The following is a 13,631-nucleotide window of genomic DNA, read 5'->3' as shown; positions in this document are numbered from 1 at the left end:
ATCTCCAAGAGATAGGGGCCATAGAGAGCCAGAATGGTGTAGTGGTGAGAGTGTCAGACTGGGAGTCGGGAGATCCAGGTTCTAGACACCACTTGGCCATAGAAGCTCACTGGGTGACTTTGGGCCAGTCACAGACTCTCAGCCCAAACTACTTCACAGGGTTGTAGTTGTGAGGATAAAATGGAGTGGAGGAAGATAATGTAAGCCGCCTTGGGTTCCTTGCAAGAGGAAAAAAGCAGGACATACATGCAATTAATAAATAAATACAAGACACCCCACCCCAAGGAACCATTGAGGCTTTACACCAGGGAGATTTCCTATCCTCAGAAGACTTCATTGAGGCCTACATCCATGTCTCTATTGCTGTATAGCATAGGAGATTTCTTCACTTTGCTTACATGGGGTACCACTGCCAATACAGGGCAGTGCCCTTTGGCCTGGCATCCGCACCAAGAGGCTTCTCCAAGCTCATTCTGGCAGTGATAAGTTCATTTCCAACTCAAGACCATTCACATTTACCATTACCTTGATGACCCTCTTTGGAGGTCCCCATCATTGACAAAGGCCCATTCAGATCTACAGATAATGCTGTCCTGTTTCCAGGACCATGGGTGTTCTTAATCCAGTTCAGGAAGAGCCACCTTGAACCATCCTGAGCCGTAATTCACTTGGGAGTGGTTCTAGACATCTCCAAGGGCATAATACTTTTAGCTCTGGACAGAATCTCCAAACTCAGTCAGGTAGCAAAGCTCCTCCTTCAAACACACTCAGTAGATATTATTATATTTCTACCACAAGCCTTTGGGTCTCATGTTTTCTTGCCGGATTACACTCCAGACCCCTTCAGTGGCTCCTCCTCTCACTTCAAGCCAAAATCATTCAGAGGTGCCACATCAGGATCACCATACCTCACTCAGTCAGAATGTCTGTGCTGTGGTGAAAAGTGTCATGAAATGTCTCAAAGGGTCACATCACATAATTGTGACTACAGATGCCGACCTGGAGAGGTGGGGTGGGGTGGGGCCCATTGCTAGGGCTGACCATCCCATCCAGGATCTCTGGTCTCCCAGAGTCAAGCACCACACTATAAACTGGTTGGAGCTCCAAGCAATTTACCTCTTCATCAAATACTTTGCAGAACACATAGGCCCTGCCCATTTTTAGTCAGAACAGACAGCATAATGGCTTTAGCCCTTCAATTGTCAGGAAGGACAAAATCAGAATTCCTACACAAGGTGGTCTCCTCCTTCCTCCTCTGGGCTTAACACAACATCCTGCCCATTGTTGCACAGCACATTCAGGGGACCCTCAGTATTCATTTATTTAATTTATACCTCGTCTTTCTACCCCCCAAAAAAGGCACTCAAGGCAGCTTGATACAGAGACCAACTTTTGAAGCTGACAGTGCCTCGATCCCAGGGGATACACTCTGGAGATGACAATCTTTCAGCAGCATTGCCATCATTTTGGCCAATTCTGGGTGGACCTCTTGGCCTCCCCTCTCAACAACCAGCTGCCACCCTTCAGTCACCTGTTTCCCATCAGCAGAGACCATTGATGTGCTCCACTCCCCCTGGCCCAGGGGTAGGCTTTATGTGTTCCCTCCTCTTCCATTTTTGACCAGGTTCTCAGAAAAATCATAGAGCAACAGGCAACTCTAGTGCTCAGAGCTCCATTCTGGCCCCAGAGGTCATGGTTCTCTCAAGTCCTTCACTTGGTACAAAAAGACCCGTAATTCCTTGCCTTGTGGACTGACCTTCTCACACAAAAACTCTTCTGGCATTTGGACCCAGACTGACTTCATCTAGCCACTTGGCCACTGAGCACAGCTCCTTTCTCTCACTAGGCTACTCTGCAGAGGTAACTAACACCCCGTTGTCCTCCAGGAGATCATCAGCCGACTGAATATATGCAATAACGTGGAAGGTTTTTCTGTGTGGTGTAGAAGAAAGCATCTTGACAGTAAGACAGTAGGAATCAAGGAATTGCTTCTATTCCTCCAAACACGACTAGACAAAGCAACATGCTTTGCAGACAAGCTATAGTTCTCTTCGGCTCTCTCTAGACCATGCTACAAGCCACTTGGTTCTCACCTGCACCTTCAGTGATTCCTCAGAAGCGACACTGCTATGGGGTCTGCATGTGATACTCTTACCAGTTTCCCCGTTGAGCTGCTGAGAACTGTCTCACTACACTTTCTCTCAAGGTGCTATTTCTCATAGCTATAACATCGGCCAAAAGGGTCAGAACTAGCTGCATTCCTTAAATGACAAGCCACGGTTTTTATTGGCATTCTTTTTAAAATAATTTTAATATGGTGTTTTAATGTTTTTTCTTTTTTTTTGAATCTCTTACGTTCACCGCTCCAGAATCTATTTTAGATGGGGACCGGTATACATATATTCTAAATTAATAAATAAACCCACCCACTCCCAATTCCCAGTGAGAGCTAAGCTCAGTGGTCTCCAGCAGCCACAGAATGATATGTCAGCAGGAAAAGAAAAAAGGGGGGGGGGTGAATTGGCCTGCTTGAGCACCCAACTTATAGTACAGCCAAGGATAGCATGGCTGGCTAGAACCCTGAACCAGAGCATTCCTGTTAGGTGAGGATACATTGCAAATATTTGTTGTAGGTCCCGCTTGTTAGAAATATATGGTCATTACAACGTCTTCCTTTTGGTTTCAGAATTACCTAAGAATTATGTGGCAGTGGAATATACAACCAAGAAAACAAACACACACACACAGAGAATGGGGGCAGTGGGAGGTCTTTAATTCTGAAATCACTGAAAGAGTTGGTGAGGGTTTGTAGCTTTAGGCTGCTGATTGCACTTGGATCTCCTTTCCCTGGCCAAATCCTTTATCCCTCTTTAAGGAAGGGACATGATGTTAAAACTGTTCCACCTAGTAAAGAACATTCTGTACCCGTTAAGAATGTATGTTTTGTTCATGTATTTGAGAGAAGTATTGTGGTGTCTCTCCCAGGAGGTATACAGGAATTCCATGCCTGCTTCCAGCTTCCAGCAGCAGAAGCTTCGAGTCTGTGAAGTGTGCTCAGCTTATCTCGGTCTACATGATAATGACAGGCGGCTCGCTGATCACTTTGGAGGAAAATTGCACTTGGGTTTTATTGAAATAAGAGAGAAGCTTGAAGAACTTAGGGTAAAGACATACTGCTTTCTTCAAACTATTAGTGGTAACAGTTACTGGTCAGACTGTTTTAATAGATTTGCATTCATTGACACTGTATTTGAAATTGATACTAATGTGGCTGGGAATGAGGGGTTGCTTTAGAAAAGAACCAGTGTGAATTATTATGCTCCACTGAACTTTAAATAGCTAGGAACTTGACTTAGGATTGTGTTTAAGGAACCTAGGACATAGATGCAGAAAATATCTTTCTGAGAATCATGAGTTAATACTCTAAATTCATAGAGTGAAAGTAGGGCCTATCCAGTGGTGGCATCCTCACTGTGGAATACTTTCTCAAAAGAGATCTGCCTACCTGTATCCTGACTCTTGTTTCACCAGGAAGTAAATTCATTTTTATTTCTAAATCTGTTGTTGATTGATATTTTACAGTTGCTGATTTATGGTTTTGTAAATTAGGTGTTTGAATTTAAGTGATCTCCACTCAAATTTGTTTTGCTTTTTTGTTAAGTGTTTGATGTTGCATGTCACTGCTCTTAAGTAGACAATGCAAATAATAATAACAACAACAATATAAAGTTACTCCTTCCTTCATTCAAGAAGTTTCACCACTCACTGGTGAAAATACCTATGGATATTCACTTTCATAAAGCTTTGAGAATCGTATACCTCCATTTAAGCTTCCCTAGCTTATTCAATACATTGTCAAGAGAAATACATGAGCTTACCAGTTGTGCAGTTTTTCCACGCTATACATGCTCAAATGCTAAGCCTCAAAGTAAGTTTAGGGTGTTCACATTACTTCATACTAATGTACCTCTCCCCCTACCTCCCCACCCCATTGGCATCTCTACAGAATATGACAAAATTAGTATAGAAAGACCATTTAAGAATTGGGGCACCTCTCTAAATGTTGTGTTTGTATAAATAATTGCCCCCATTGCAGTTAGAGCAAAGATTACTCATATTGCATCTTCCTTGGTAAAGTATACCACTTTTAATCCTGCCAGATTAGGGCAGTGATTTGTGAGGAACAGAACCAAACACAAATCTTCTAATACTTGTTTTAGATAATACCTATCTTCTGAAGATTTTCGTTTTATTTATTTTAAAAATTGTCTTTGTTTTTCAGAGAATTGTGGCTGATAAGCAGGAGAAACGAAATCAGGAACGTCTAAAGCGAAGAGAAGAAAGGGAGAGGGAAGAAAGGGAGAAGCTAAGGAGGTAGAAATCTACTCTTGTTGCTAACCCACATGATAGTACATACTTGCATTTCCTATTACTATTCTATAAGGTTTCTGCATTGAAACTAAATGGAGCAGCAAAGATGAAAATGCTTACAGCATTAAATATGCCTGATGCATTTCAATATTAGCCTTTCTCAGGAGCAAAACAGTCTTGCACTATTTTACTTGCATATTTTTGGTAAGTGATATGTACTTTGAAGAGCTACAGATGTGGTTTTCATTAATGAAAAATGGAATAGGTAGCATGGAAGAGGTTTTTTTGGTGCAGTATCTTTTGTTTTTGACCTGGATTTTAGACTGTTGTTCAGCATCAATTGTGCAGTTAACATACAAAATGCTTTGCAATTAATAATGTCCTCGTTTAAATAGTGTATTATGCAAATTGACTTATCAGCATAAAACTTCATCTTTATTTTACCTTTGTTTTCAGATCTCGATCCCATAGCAAGAACCCCAAAAGGTAGAGTGTCATTTCTTTTTCCTACAAGTTTTCACAAATTTGAACCATAAAGTCTAGAAGGTTTTCTCAAGACAAGAGACATAATCCTGACACCCAGTACAGCAGTGGGGCTTCCATTGTTGATTCCTAACAGATACCTTCAAAATCCCATAGTACAAGGAATTGAAGCCTGTGGCCCTTCAGATGTTGGACTCCAGCTTCATCAGCCCCAGCCAGCATGGTCTGGGATGATGGGAATTGTAGTTCAACAACACCTACAGGACCACAGGTTCCCTGCCCTAGTGTTCCGTCACCAGCCATGGAAAAATCCCACTGGATCATAACCATGTCTTGTTTCCTGTATATCTTGGGTATTTCTACTTGTTGCTGGAAAACTGGGATCCTTAGGCACGCTTTTATTAATGCTGAGATCAGGGGTAGACATTTTAGTTGACAAAAGGCAAGGTGGGTCTGCTGTAGAATTGGAGCGTAATGTATTGGATACTATAGGGCTCACTGTGGCTGTGGGCCACATTATCAGTGGGTGTTTTTTTACAATATTTATGAATTGCTAATATTAAAGAAATTTCTAAGCGATGTATAAAAATAGTGATCACTTGAAGTTTAAGATATAAGGGGGGTTGAATTGGCTGCTGTTTTTAGATCAGTGGGAATATTTTTAGAACTAAAGGGGGGATTTTGGCTGTTTAAATCCAGAAGTTCCAGATTCTTACATGGCATATCCTGGAAGTAGTATAGAGTGCTTCTGCCTTCCCAGCAGCACACAGTGATTTCACTTGGCTATTCTTAGTCAGCTACTATTTAGATTTTCAGGTTACAGTGCTGCTCATCTGCCTCAAAACATTCCGCTAATCACTGAAAATTTCAAACTCTTGGCAACAGAAGTTGCCAATAACAGGCCTCCCATATAGAGCTGACCTAGTAGATTTGGTTGATATAGTTGTTGGGGATTTCTTATCCACTGTAAATCTCTCTTCAGATCTAGGTCCCGAGATCGCCGTAGACATCGATCTCGTTCCTCCTCACGTGAACGAAAGAAAAGAACTCGCTCCAGGTCCCGTGATAAACGTCACCGTCCCAGGTCTCACTCCACCAGTCGCAGCAGGAGCCGTAGCCACCAGAGGAGCAGGCATAGCTCCAGGGACAGGAGCAGAGAACGCAGTTCTAAAAAAAGGTAATGTTGGGATCTGCCCCAGAGTATAGGGTGATAGTAGGGTGCAACTCCTAGTGTGCGGCTCTTTCCAAACCGGGGGCATTATAGTAATTCTGAGTACTTTCACTTATATTATATATTATACAATATATACGCGCGTGCACATATATACGAATAATAAATTGAAGTGCTGAGTTAGGATGGCTCCATAGCCAAAGCAGGGATATGGAGAAGCAAGAGGGAGGTATCAGTATGCTTGGGGAGACCCCAAGGTTTGTAAAAGTATGTGTAGTGAGATACTAAGGGTGCAGAATAGACGCACCCCAACAGCATGATGAGGACTGCATGCTCAGTGACCACAGAATGCTGAATATTTGGGAGGAGATAAATACGGGGAAGGGGACATGGAATGAAATATCCTGAAATAAGGCATGGAGCACTGAACAGGAGCGCTCCATGCGGCAACATTTTGTTGCAGGTTCTTTTGTCGAAATTAAAACTTTACCAGTGCCATCCTGTACATATTAACTTGGAAGTAAGCATCACTGAATTCAGTGACAGTTCAGTAACTTCAGCCCTCAGTATTGGCTATGCTGGCCAGGGCTAATGGAGTTGTAGGCCAAAACATCTGGTGGGCCACAAGTGGCCCACCCCTGAAGTACAGGATTGCAGCCTAAAGCTTGTTAACTCCATGATGTGCCGTCAATGCTTTAGTAATGTATGTGTTTAGGGCTGTAGGGGGAACGTTGCCAATGTTAAATTGAGTGAATTGACACAGTGCCTCTCTCTCCAAGATTTTTTTTTCCAGTCTTGGATTATTTCAACCCAGTTTAGGTATGCTTATATCCATTTTATTCACCATGTGTATGGTCTGCGTAAATGAAGTAGTGCTTCTGTTACTCATTCTCTCTGATCTAAGTAGTAAAGAAAGTTGAATACCTGAATTGTTAGTTTAGCTAACTGAGGTCTTCAGAACCTCAGGAATACATTACAGTGTCACCTATGTTGCTATATTCGCCATTAATTGAGTTTGCCTGCATAACAGTGAACATGGTTCTTGATCCCTTGATGCTGTGGCCCCAGGTAGTATTCTTTCAGTGTCACCATCCACTTTGTTGACCAAGCCAGATGTTTTGGTGTTACCGTAATTCTTCCCTCTCCTTTGTTCCTCATATCTGCTTGTCACCAAATCATATTGCTTTCCTCTATACAACTTTGCAAATACCCACCCATTCTCACTTTCTTTAGCTAAATCTCTGGCTCATGATGTGGTGATCATCTGCATTAAGTACTGCAATCTTCTCTCTGGCCTTTCCTTGTGTCACCTCACTCCAATTTGCCGCTGTCCAAAACTCTACTGCCAAAATAATTCATCTTATTTAATCATTCGGTCTATGTGATGTACACATTCCTACATTGGTTCCCCAGCCCCTACTGCATCCAGCAAATCTTTATCCTTACCTTCAGAGCTCTCCATGGCTGAGCTATACCCTAAAACCACTCTGGTAACCCTGTCTTGTAGTATAGAAATCTGATAGAGAAATAAATACATTTCTATCTGCCCCTATTTCCTATTACTATTCTGACCCAGGATCCACAACCAGGGCTTCACTAATTTTCTCATGTTTTTTCTTACGCATATAACTCATTATCAGAACACCTATGTAGTGCCACCACTCAATCTTCCTCTTTTTCAGTTCTGATTCTGTAAATGGTGTGGTCTCTCCCTTTGATGCCTTATGCTCTGGTAGACTGGTGTCTGGCTAACATGAATAAATAATAACTTAAGTGAAGTAATGTAGATTTTCAGATACATTGTAATTTTTTCAGGTCCTCAAAAGAAAGATCTTCCAGAGATCAAGAACGATCAAGAGACCACAACAGAACGTCACGTGACAAAGAAAGGAGCCCCAGAGAAAAGTCACCTAGAGACCGAGACTGCAAAGACAGAAAGCGTTCCTATGAAAGTGCTAATGGCCGATCAGAAGACAGGAGAAGCTCAGAGGAGCGTGAAGCAGGGGAAATATAACTGGCTGTACATTCACTTGATCCTTTAGCTTCCTACGGAGTTGCATACTGTGGTTTAGTTTACAGTTATTCAAAGGGACACCAATGAGCAGTTCCATACACTGATCCAACTAGGGTAGATGTACAGTGTATAAAAATGGTTATAATGAAGCCTGAATTGACCCCTTTCAATTGATGACAACTAAAGCAGTGTCCCTTTTCCCCCTCCAATATACTTGTAAAACATATTTTCAAAGATCTCTCTCAAAAAGACAGCAATTTTATGTACGAAGATGTAGATCTCAATGTTTTATTCTCCTTTTTCAATACAAGTTATAGTGAACAAACTATATTGTGCTCTTTGCCTTGGATGCTTTCAAACCTTTATAAGCTCCTCTAATTTTGCTCCTGTCCCAACAGCAGCACTGAGTGGTTTTTAAAGGGGGGTGGGTGGGTGGGTGGGGGGAGTCCCAAGCTTTTATTATCACTGTAAGATTGTGTTCTCAGTTGCTTCTTGAGAGCCTAAGATGTTTGGCAGTATGTTTAGATTGGGGACGTGTGCTGGAGAAAATGGATTTTTTTTACAGTGCCTATTTAGACTTGGAAATTGAACAGCTGTTGCATTTCATCCTTTTTTTAATTTCTATTGCAACTTTGAAATCAAAGCCAGTCCCATATCTCTGTCCCATTTGATTGGTATGTGTTCAGTATACTTGTTTTTTTTCCATAAGACTTTTTTCTGCTTTTTCTTGTGGGGTGTAAACTGCACATCCTTAATTGTAAAAGCAAAACAAAACAAAAAACCCACAACCAGTAATAATAAAAAATAAACAAAAATTTTAACAGTTTTGTCAAGTGAAATAGCTGTGTGTTCCCCACTCCTTCCTCACAACTAAACTGCATGTTGCTAACAACTGTGCTCTCTATCAAGTCAGATGTATCTGGAAACTACATGGTGATACTTTTTAAATTGAAAGGAAACACTTTGTGCACAAGTATTATAAAAAGGTTCCCTTTATGAAATGCAGACTATCTGCAGTAAGGATAAGATACAATATCCTAACTATTGCACTGGCAGCTTGCACTTGGGGAAGTTAGCTGTAACATCTGAATTAGCTGTATTGACATGCCCACAGATGCATGTCAATACAGCCCAAACACAGCTCAGAAATTTATCGCTGAGCATGTGATGGGATGCCAAGAATGTTTATCCAAATATGAGTGCGTATGTTGCCTTCTATTCGTTCTATCTTCACAAATACACTGGGCCATTTCATCCAGCCCAATAGCCCACTGGCTAAGCTATGGTGGGTTGCAGCACATGTGGGTGGCCATTTGGAATATTGAAGCTGCAGCTTATTGTGTCATCTGAACCTGGGCAGCAGGGGTTGTGCAAAGGTTAAACAACATTCACATAACCCATGGCCTGTGACTCTCTGTACACACCCTTGCTTAAAAACATAAGTGCCTTGCTAGATCATGCCAAGGTCCACCTAGTTCCGTGTTCTCTGCAAGAATTCCAGCAAGTGCTAAGTGGCCTGTCAGAAATTGTCCAGTAGACCGAGAAATACCTTCAGTCTGCCCCTTGCAGTAGAATGTGAGTACCTCTAAGCCACTAAGGGTGCAATCCAGTGCATGTTTAGTCAGGAAAAAGTTCTACAACTCCCAGCATTCCTCGACTAGCAGCTGAAAGACTTTTCTTTCTAAACATGCATAGGATTGCACTTTATTTTTGCAATGTCTGTGTGTAATGATAAACTACCTTACAAACTGAGGACTAGAGAACTGAAGTAACTTGGCACACCAGTCCAACATTTTGCAAAAGATTGGGATGTTTTCCTCATCAGTTTCCAGTTAAAACTAGAATTAGTAGCAAAAAACATTTTAGGCTCATTACCCCAACATTGCCTCCTTGCCATCTTGGTGATGGTAGCACAGCCTGCTTGCTAACTCCCGACACCAGTGAATTGGTTTTTGGATCTATCTATTCTACACATACTTGAGGACACAGTGTAATGGCCAGAGTTCAGAATACTGAAATGCTACAAAACAAATTCCTTAAACTGGAGCAGTATGTTGGCACCTAACAGTCATTCCATTTAAATTTACCTGTTTAAAATTGTTTGTTCTGAACCTAGTAGAATAGCTAGCAAGTATTGTCAGTGCTTGATCTGTTTCAATATGCTTTGTTCAGGATGTATACTGAATTTGATTTGCGTTATAGGTACAAAAGGGATTATAACACATACATTCACTTAAACAAATTCAGCATGCACATTGCACTCATAGATGCATGTTCCTAATTGCTATTGCAATTCCCCCCTCAAGGTGGGTTTGCATATGAGAAGTGGGAATATAGGTCCCATAGCCTAATATTCTGACCCATGTGAGACTGGGCCTATGCTGAGCTGGAGTGCTGGCCTCTACTTAGAGTCAATCCATCTATGTCTTAACCAACTAACTTCAGGATTTTAAGAGGTACTTCTTGGCTGTCAGTGAATAACCATTTTAGAACATAAGAAAAGCCCTGCTGGATCAGGCCAAAGGCCTGTCTGTTCCAACAACCTATTTTCCACAGGGGACAACAAGGTGCCTCTGAGAAGCCCACAAGCAGAACATGGGGGCAAATGTCCTCTCCTGCTGCTGTTCCGTAGCAACTGATATTGACCTGGTTCACATGATCAGAAAGCCCATAGTTAAGAAACTATGGGTTGTGTGGGAGTGAGCAAGCAAGCTGCTTTCCTCCCCCTTCCGTTTTCCTAAACGACCCAGGAATGCTTAACCCATTCCTAGGTGGTGGTTGTGATGTCTTGAGAACATAAGAGCCATGCTGGATATGACCAAGGGTCCATCTAGTCCAGCATTCTGTTCACACAGTGGCCAACCAGCTGTCGACCAGGAACCCACAAGCAGGTCATAAACACAACAGCACCCTCCCCACCCATGTTCCCCAGCAACTGGTGTACATAGGCTCACTGCATCTGATACTGGAGAAAGCACTTAACCATCAAGGCCATGGATAGCCTTTTCCTCCAGGAATTTGTCCAACCCCCTTTTAAAGCCATCCAAATTGGTGGCCATCACTAGATCCTGTGGTAGCAAATTCCAACTATGCACTGTGTGAAAAAGTACTTCCTTTTATCTGTCCTGAATCTCCCACCAATCAGCTTCATAGGATGACACTGGGTTCTAGTATTTTGAGAGGGAGAAAAATGTCTCCCTCTCCACACCATGCATAATTTTGTAGACCTCTACCATGTCTCCCCTTACCCTCCCTTTTTCCAAGCTACACAAGCCCAGCTGTTGGAACCTTCCCTCATAGGGGAGATGCTCCAGCCCCTTGATCATTGTAGTTGCCCTTTTCTGCACTTTTTCCAGCTCTACAATATTTTTTTAGGTGTGGTGACCAGAACTGTACACAGTATTCCAAGTGTGGTTGCACTATAGATTTGTATAGGGGCAGTATGATGTTGGCAGTTTTATTCTCAGTCCCTTTTCTAACTATGCCTAACATGGAGTTTGCTTTTTTTTTTTTTTTTTTTTTACAGTGGCCGCACACTGGGTTGACATCTTCACTGAGCTGTCCACCACAACCCGAAGATCTCTCTCCTGGTCAGTCACCACTAGCTCAGATCCCATCAGGCTATAGTTGAAGTTGGGATTTTTTGCCCCAACAACCCATCCTGGCACTGGGTTTAGGGTTAAAGAACTCAGTTTTAATCCATGGTTTCTGTGGACATCACAACAACCCAGGAATGGGAGCATTCCTGGGTTATTCAGGAAAGCAGAAGTGATGAGGGTGTGGAAAGCAGCGCAGCTTGCACAATCAAATAACCCATAGTTAGCTGTTAAGTTTGAATTGGGTCACTGAGAGCAATATTGCTTCTCCTCCTGGAGAGTGTGTATAGCCATCATGACTAGTAGCCATTGATCGTCTTTATGTTCCATGAATTTGTTTAATCCTCTTTTAAAGCTGTTTAAGTCAGTGACCATCACCACATTTTGTGGAGCTGAATTCGATAGTTTAACTGTGTGCTGTACGAAGTACTACTTTTTTGCCTTGAATTTTCCACCATTCTTCATTGGATGACCCTGGGTTCTAGTACTAAGGTGGAGAAAAACTTATATTCACTTTCTTCACACTATATCCACTTTTAGGATATGCTATATTTCCCCTGTTGCATGGGAGAAACACAAATGTCATATTTTGGAGTACTGTACCATATTATAGGTGTGTACCAAATTTAAGGTTTCTGGTTTGTAGTGAAGTACCCCTAATCATGTTACCTTTATAAATGAGTCCCCACTGTCCATCTTTCCCCCAACTCATTTAATCTCATGTAAGAGATCCTGAGGGCAGAATCCAAAGGTGCACTTGCGTCTCCACTGATTATCTTCTGCCCCACTGATTGCCTTGCGCGAGCAGCCCCCACCGCTTGCACAACAGCTCTTGAGCGCTTCCAGGGCAACCCGAAATGAATAGAAACATTCATTTCTGGAAGGAGGCAGGTTGGTGGAGCTGGTGTAAGGTAGTTCTGCCAACCTGCCACCTCTCAGAAAGGAGTGTTTCCGCTTGTTTGGGGGCTTTCCTTGGGAAGGGCTAAATCTCCCTCGTGTGAGCAGTGGGTCCTGCGCGGCGGGGCAGAAAAGAACCAGCGGTGCAAGCACCCATTGGGTTCTTCCTTGAGTCAGCAGCAACTCAGCTCAACTTTACACCCTGTGCCAAGGTTAAATGAACCAGCATAATGTGTATTTCTATAGTGTTTTTAAAGATGGACTAACAGTCTTATTTTGTGGTATATTCTGAAATGCCTGATTCTTAATTTCTGTACTCTGGTATTGTTCTGATGTAAAATTTTATACCTTATCTCTCCCCACCACCCCTTTCCATTTGGCTAAGATATAAGTTATATAGACTTTTGGTAGTAGCCAATTTCTGTTAATTTGAGTCCTGCTACTTGGTATCAGCAGGTGTGTCTTCTGAAATGAAAATGTTTTACAATGGGTTCAGTAATAGCAGTCATACTTAAATAACCTCCTATTCTAATCTGATTTATTAGTGTCCCACAGGGATGCTGGGGTGGGGGGACAACTGTCAAATAGGTCCCAATCTTATGCTAGGCAGTATCCACTAAGCCTACACAACCAGGAGCAGGTCTGGGTTAGGTAGCTTGCACCAGAAGATGAGACCTCTCAACTCCACAGCACTCTACTGCTTTCCATTGCTCTCAGTCTGTGTCCTGTATTTATCAGTCAACATCCCATGCATTTTAATTTTCTTTCAGCATCCTTTTCTCTGCCATGCTGGAAAATAAGAGGTATATTGTACAAAAGGATTGTATACATTTGGACAATGAGTACAGAACTGGTTTTCTAGTTTCAGTGACAGATCCATGAACTCTGCCTCTTTTGATGATGGGCTATTAAGACTTGGTCTGTTTCCCTGCTTCCTTAAAGTTTCATCTGCCACCTTGGAATGGCAATGTGTTTGCTGTGTTCAGCTTGTTTGCATCACTCAAGAAAAATAAATTTTGTAGATTTTGTTGGTTTTCTAAGCAATGTGCTTTCCAGATCTCTCCCACCTCCCCCTTGTACTTCTGTAATGTCCATATCT

General features: G+C 42.2%; 1 protein-coding gene across 6 annotated transcripts in view; it reads left to right on the top strand.

The window, feature by feature from the left end:
• The window catches only part of LUC7L2 (LUC7 like 2, pre-mRNA splicing factor), a 37,765-nt gene extending 28,905 nt beyond the window's left edge, over window positions 1-8,860 (top strand). For all 6 annotated transcript variants that reach the window (XM_084810048.1, XM_084810044.1, XM_084810045.1 and 3 more), the window contains 5 exons: window positions 2,986-3,162; window positions 4,283-4,374; window positions 4,828-4,857; window positions 5,837-6,031; window positions 7,841-8,860. In XM_084810048.1, coding sequence (XP_084666174.1) covers window positions 2,986-3,162; window positions 4,283-4,374; window positions 4,828-4,857; window positions 5,837-6,031; window positions 7,841-8,039 — 693 coding nt within the window. In that variant the 3' untranslated portion in view covers window positions 8,040-8,860. The remainder of the gene's footprint in view (window positions 1-2,985; window positions 3,163-4,282; window positions 4,375-4,827; window positions 4,858-5,836; window positions 6,032-7,840) is intronic.
• The last annotated feature ends 4,771 nt before the right edge of the window (window positions 8,861-13,631 follow it).

Source organism: Heloderma suspectum, chromosome 7 (genome assembly GCF_057233095.1).
Source record: "Heloderma suspectum isolate Gila_16-S chromosome 7, 16-S_ref, whole genome shotgun sequence".
In the NCBI taxonomy this organism is placed as follows: domain Eukaryota; kingdom Metazoa; phylum Chordata; class Lepidosauria; order Squamata; family Helodermatidae; genus Heloderma; species Heloderma suspectum.
The sequence above is the reverse complement of the archived record's forward strand: the minus strand, read 5'-3'. Positions and strand labels throughout refer to the sequence as shown.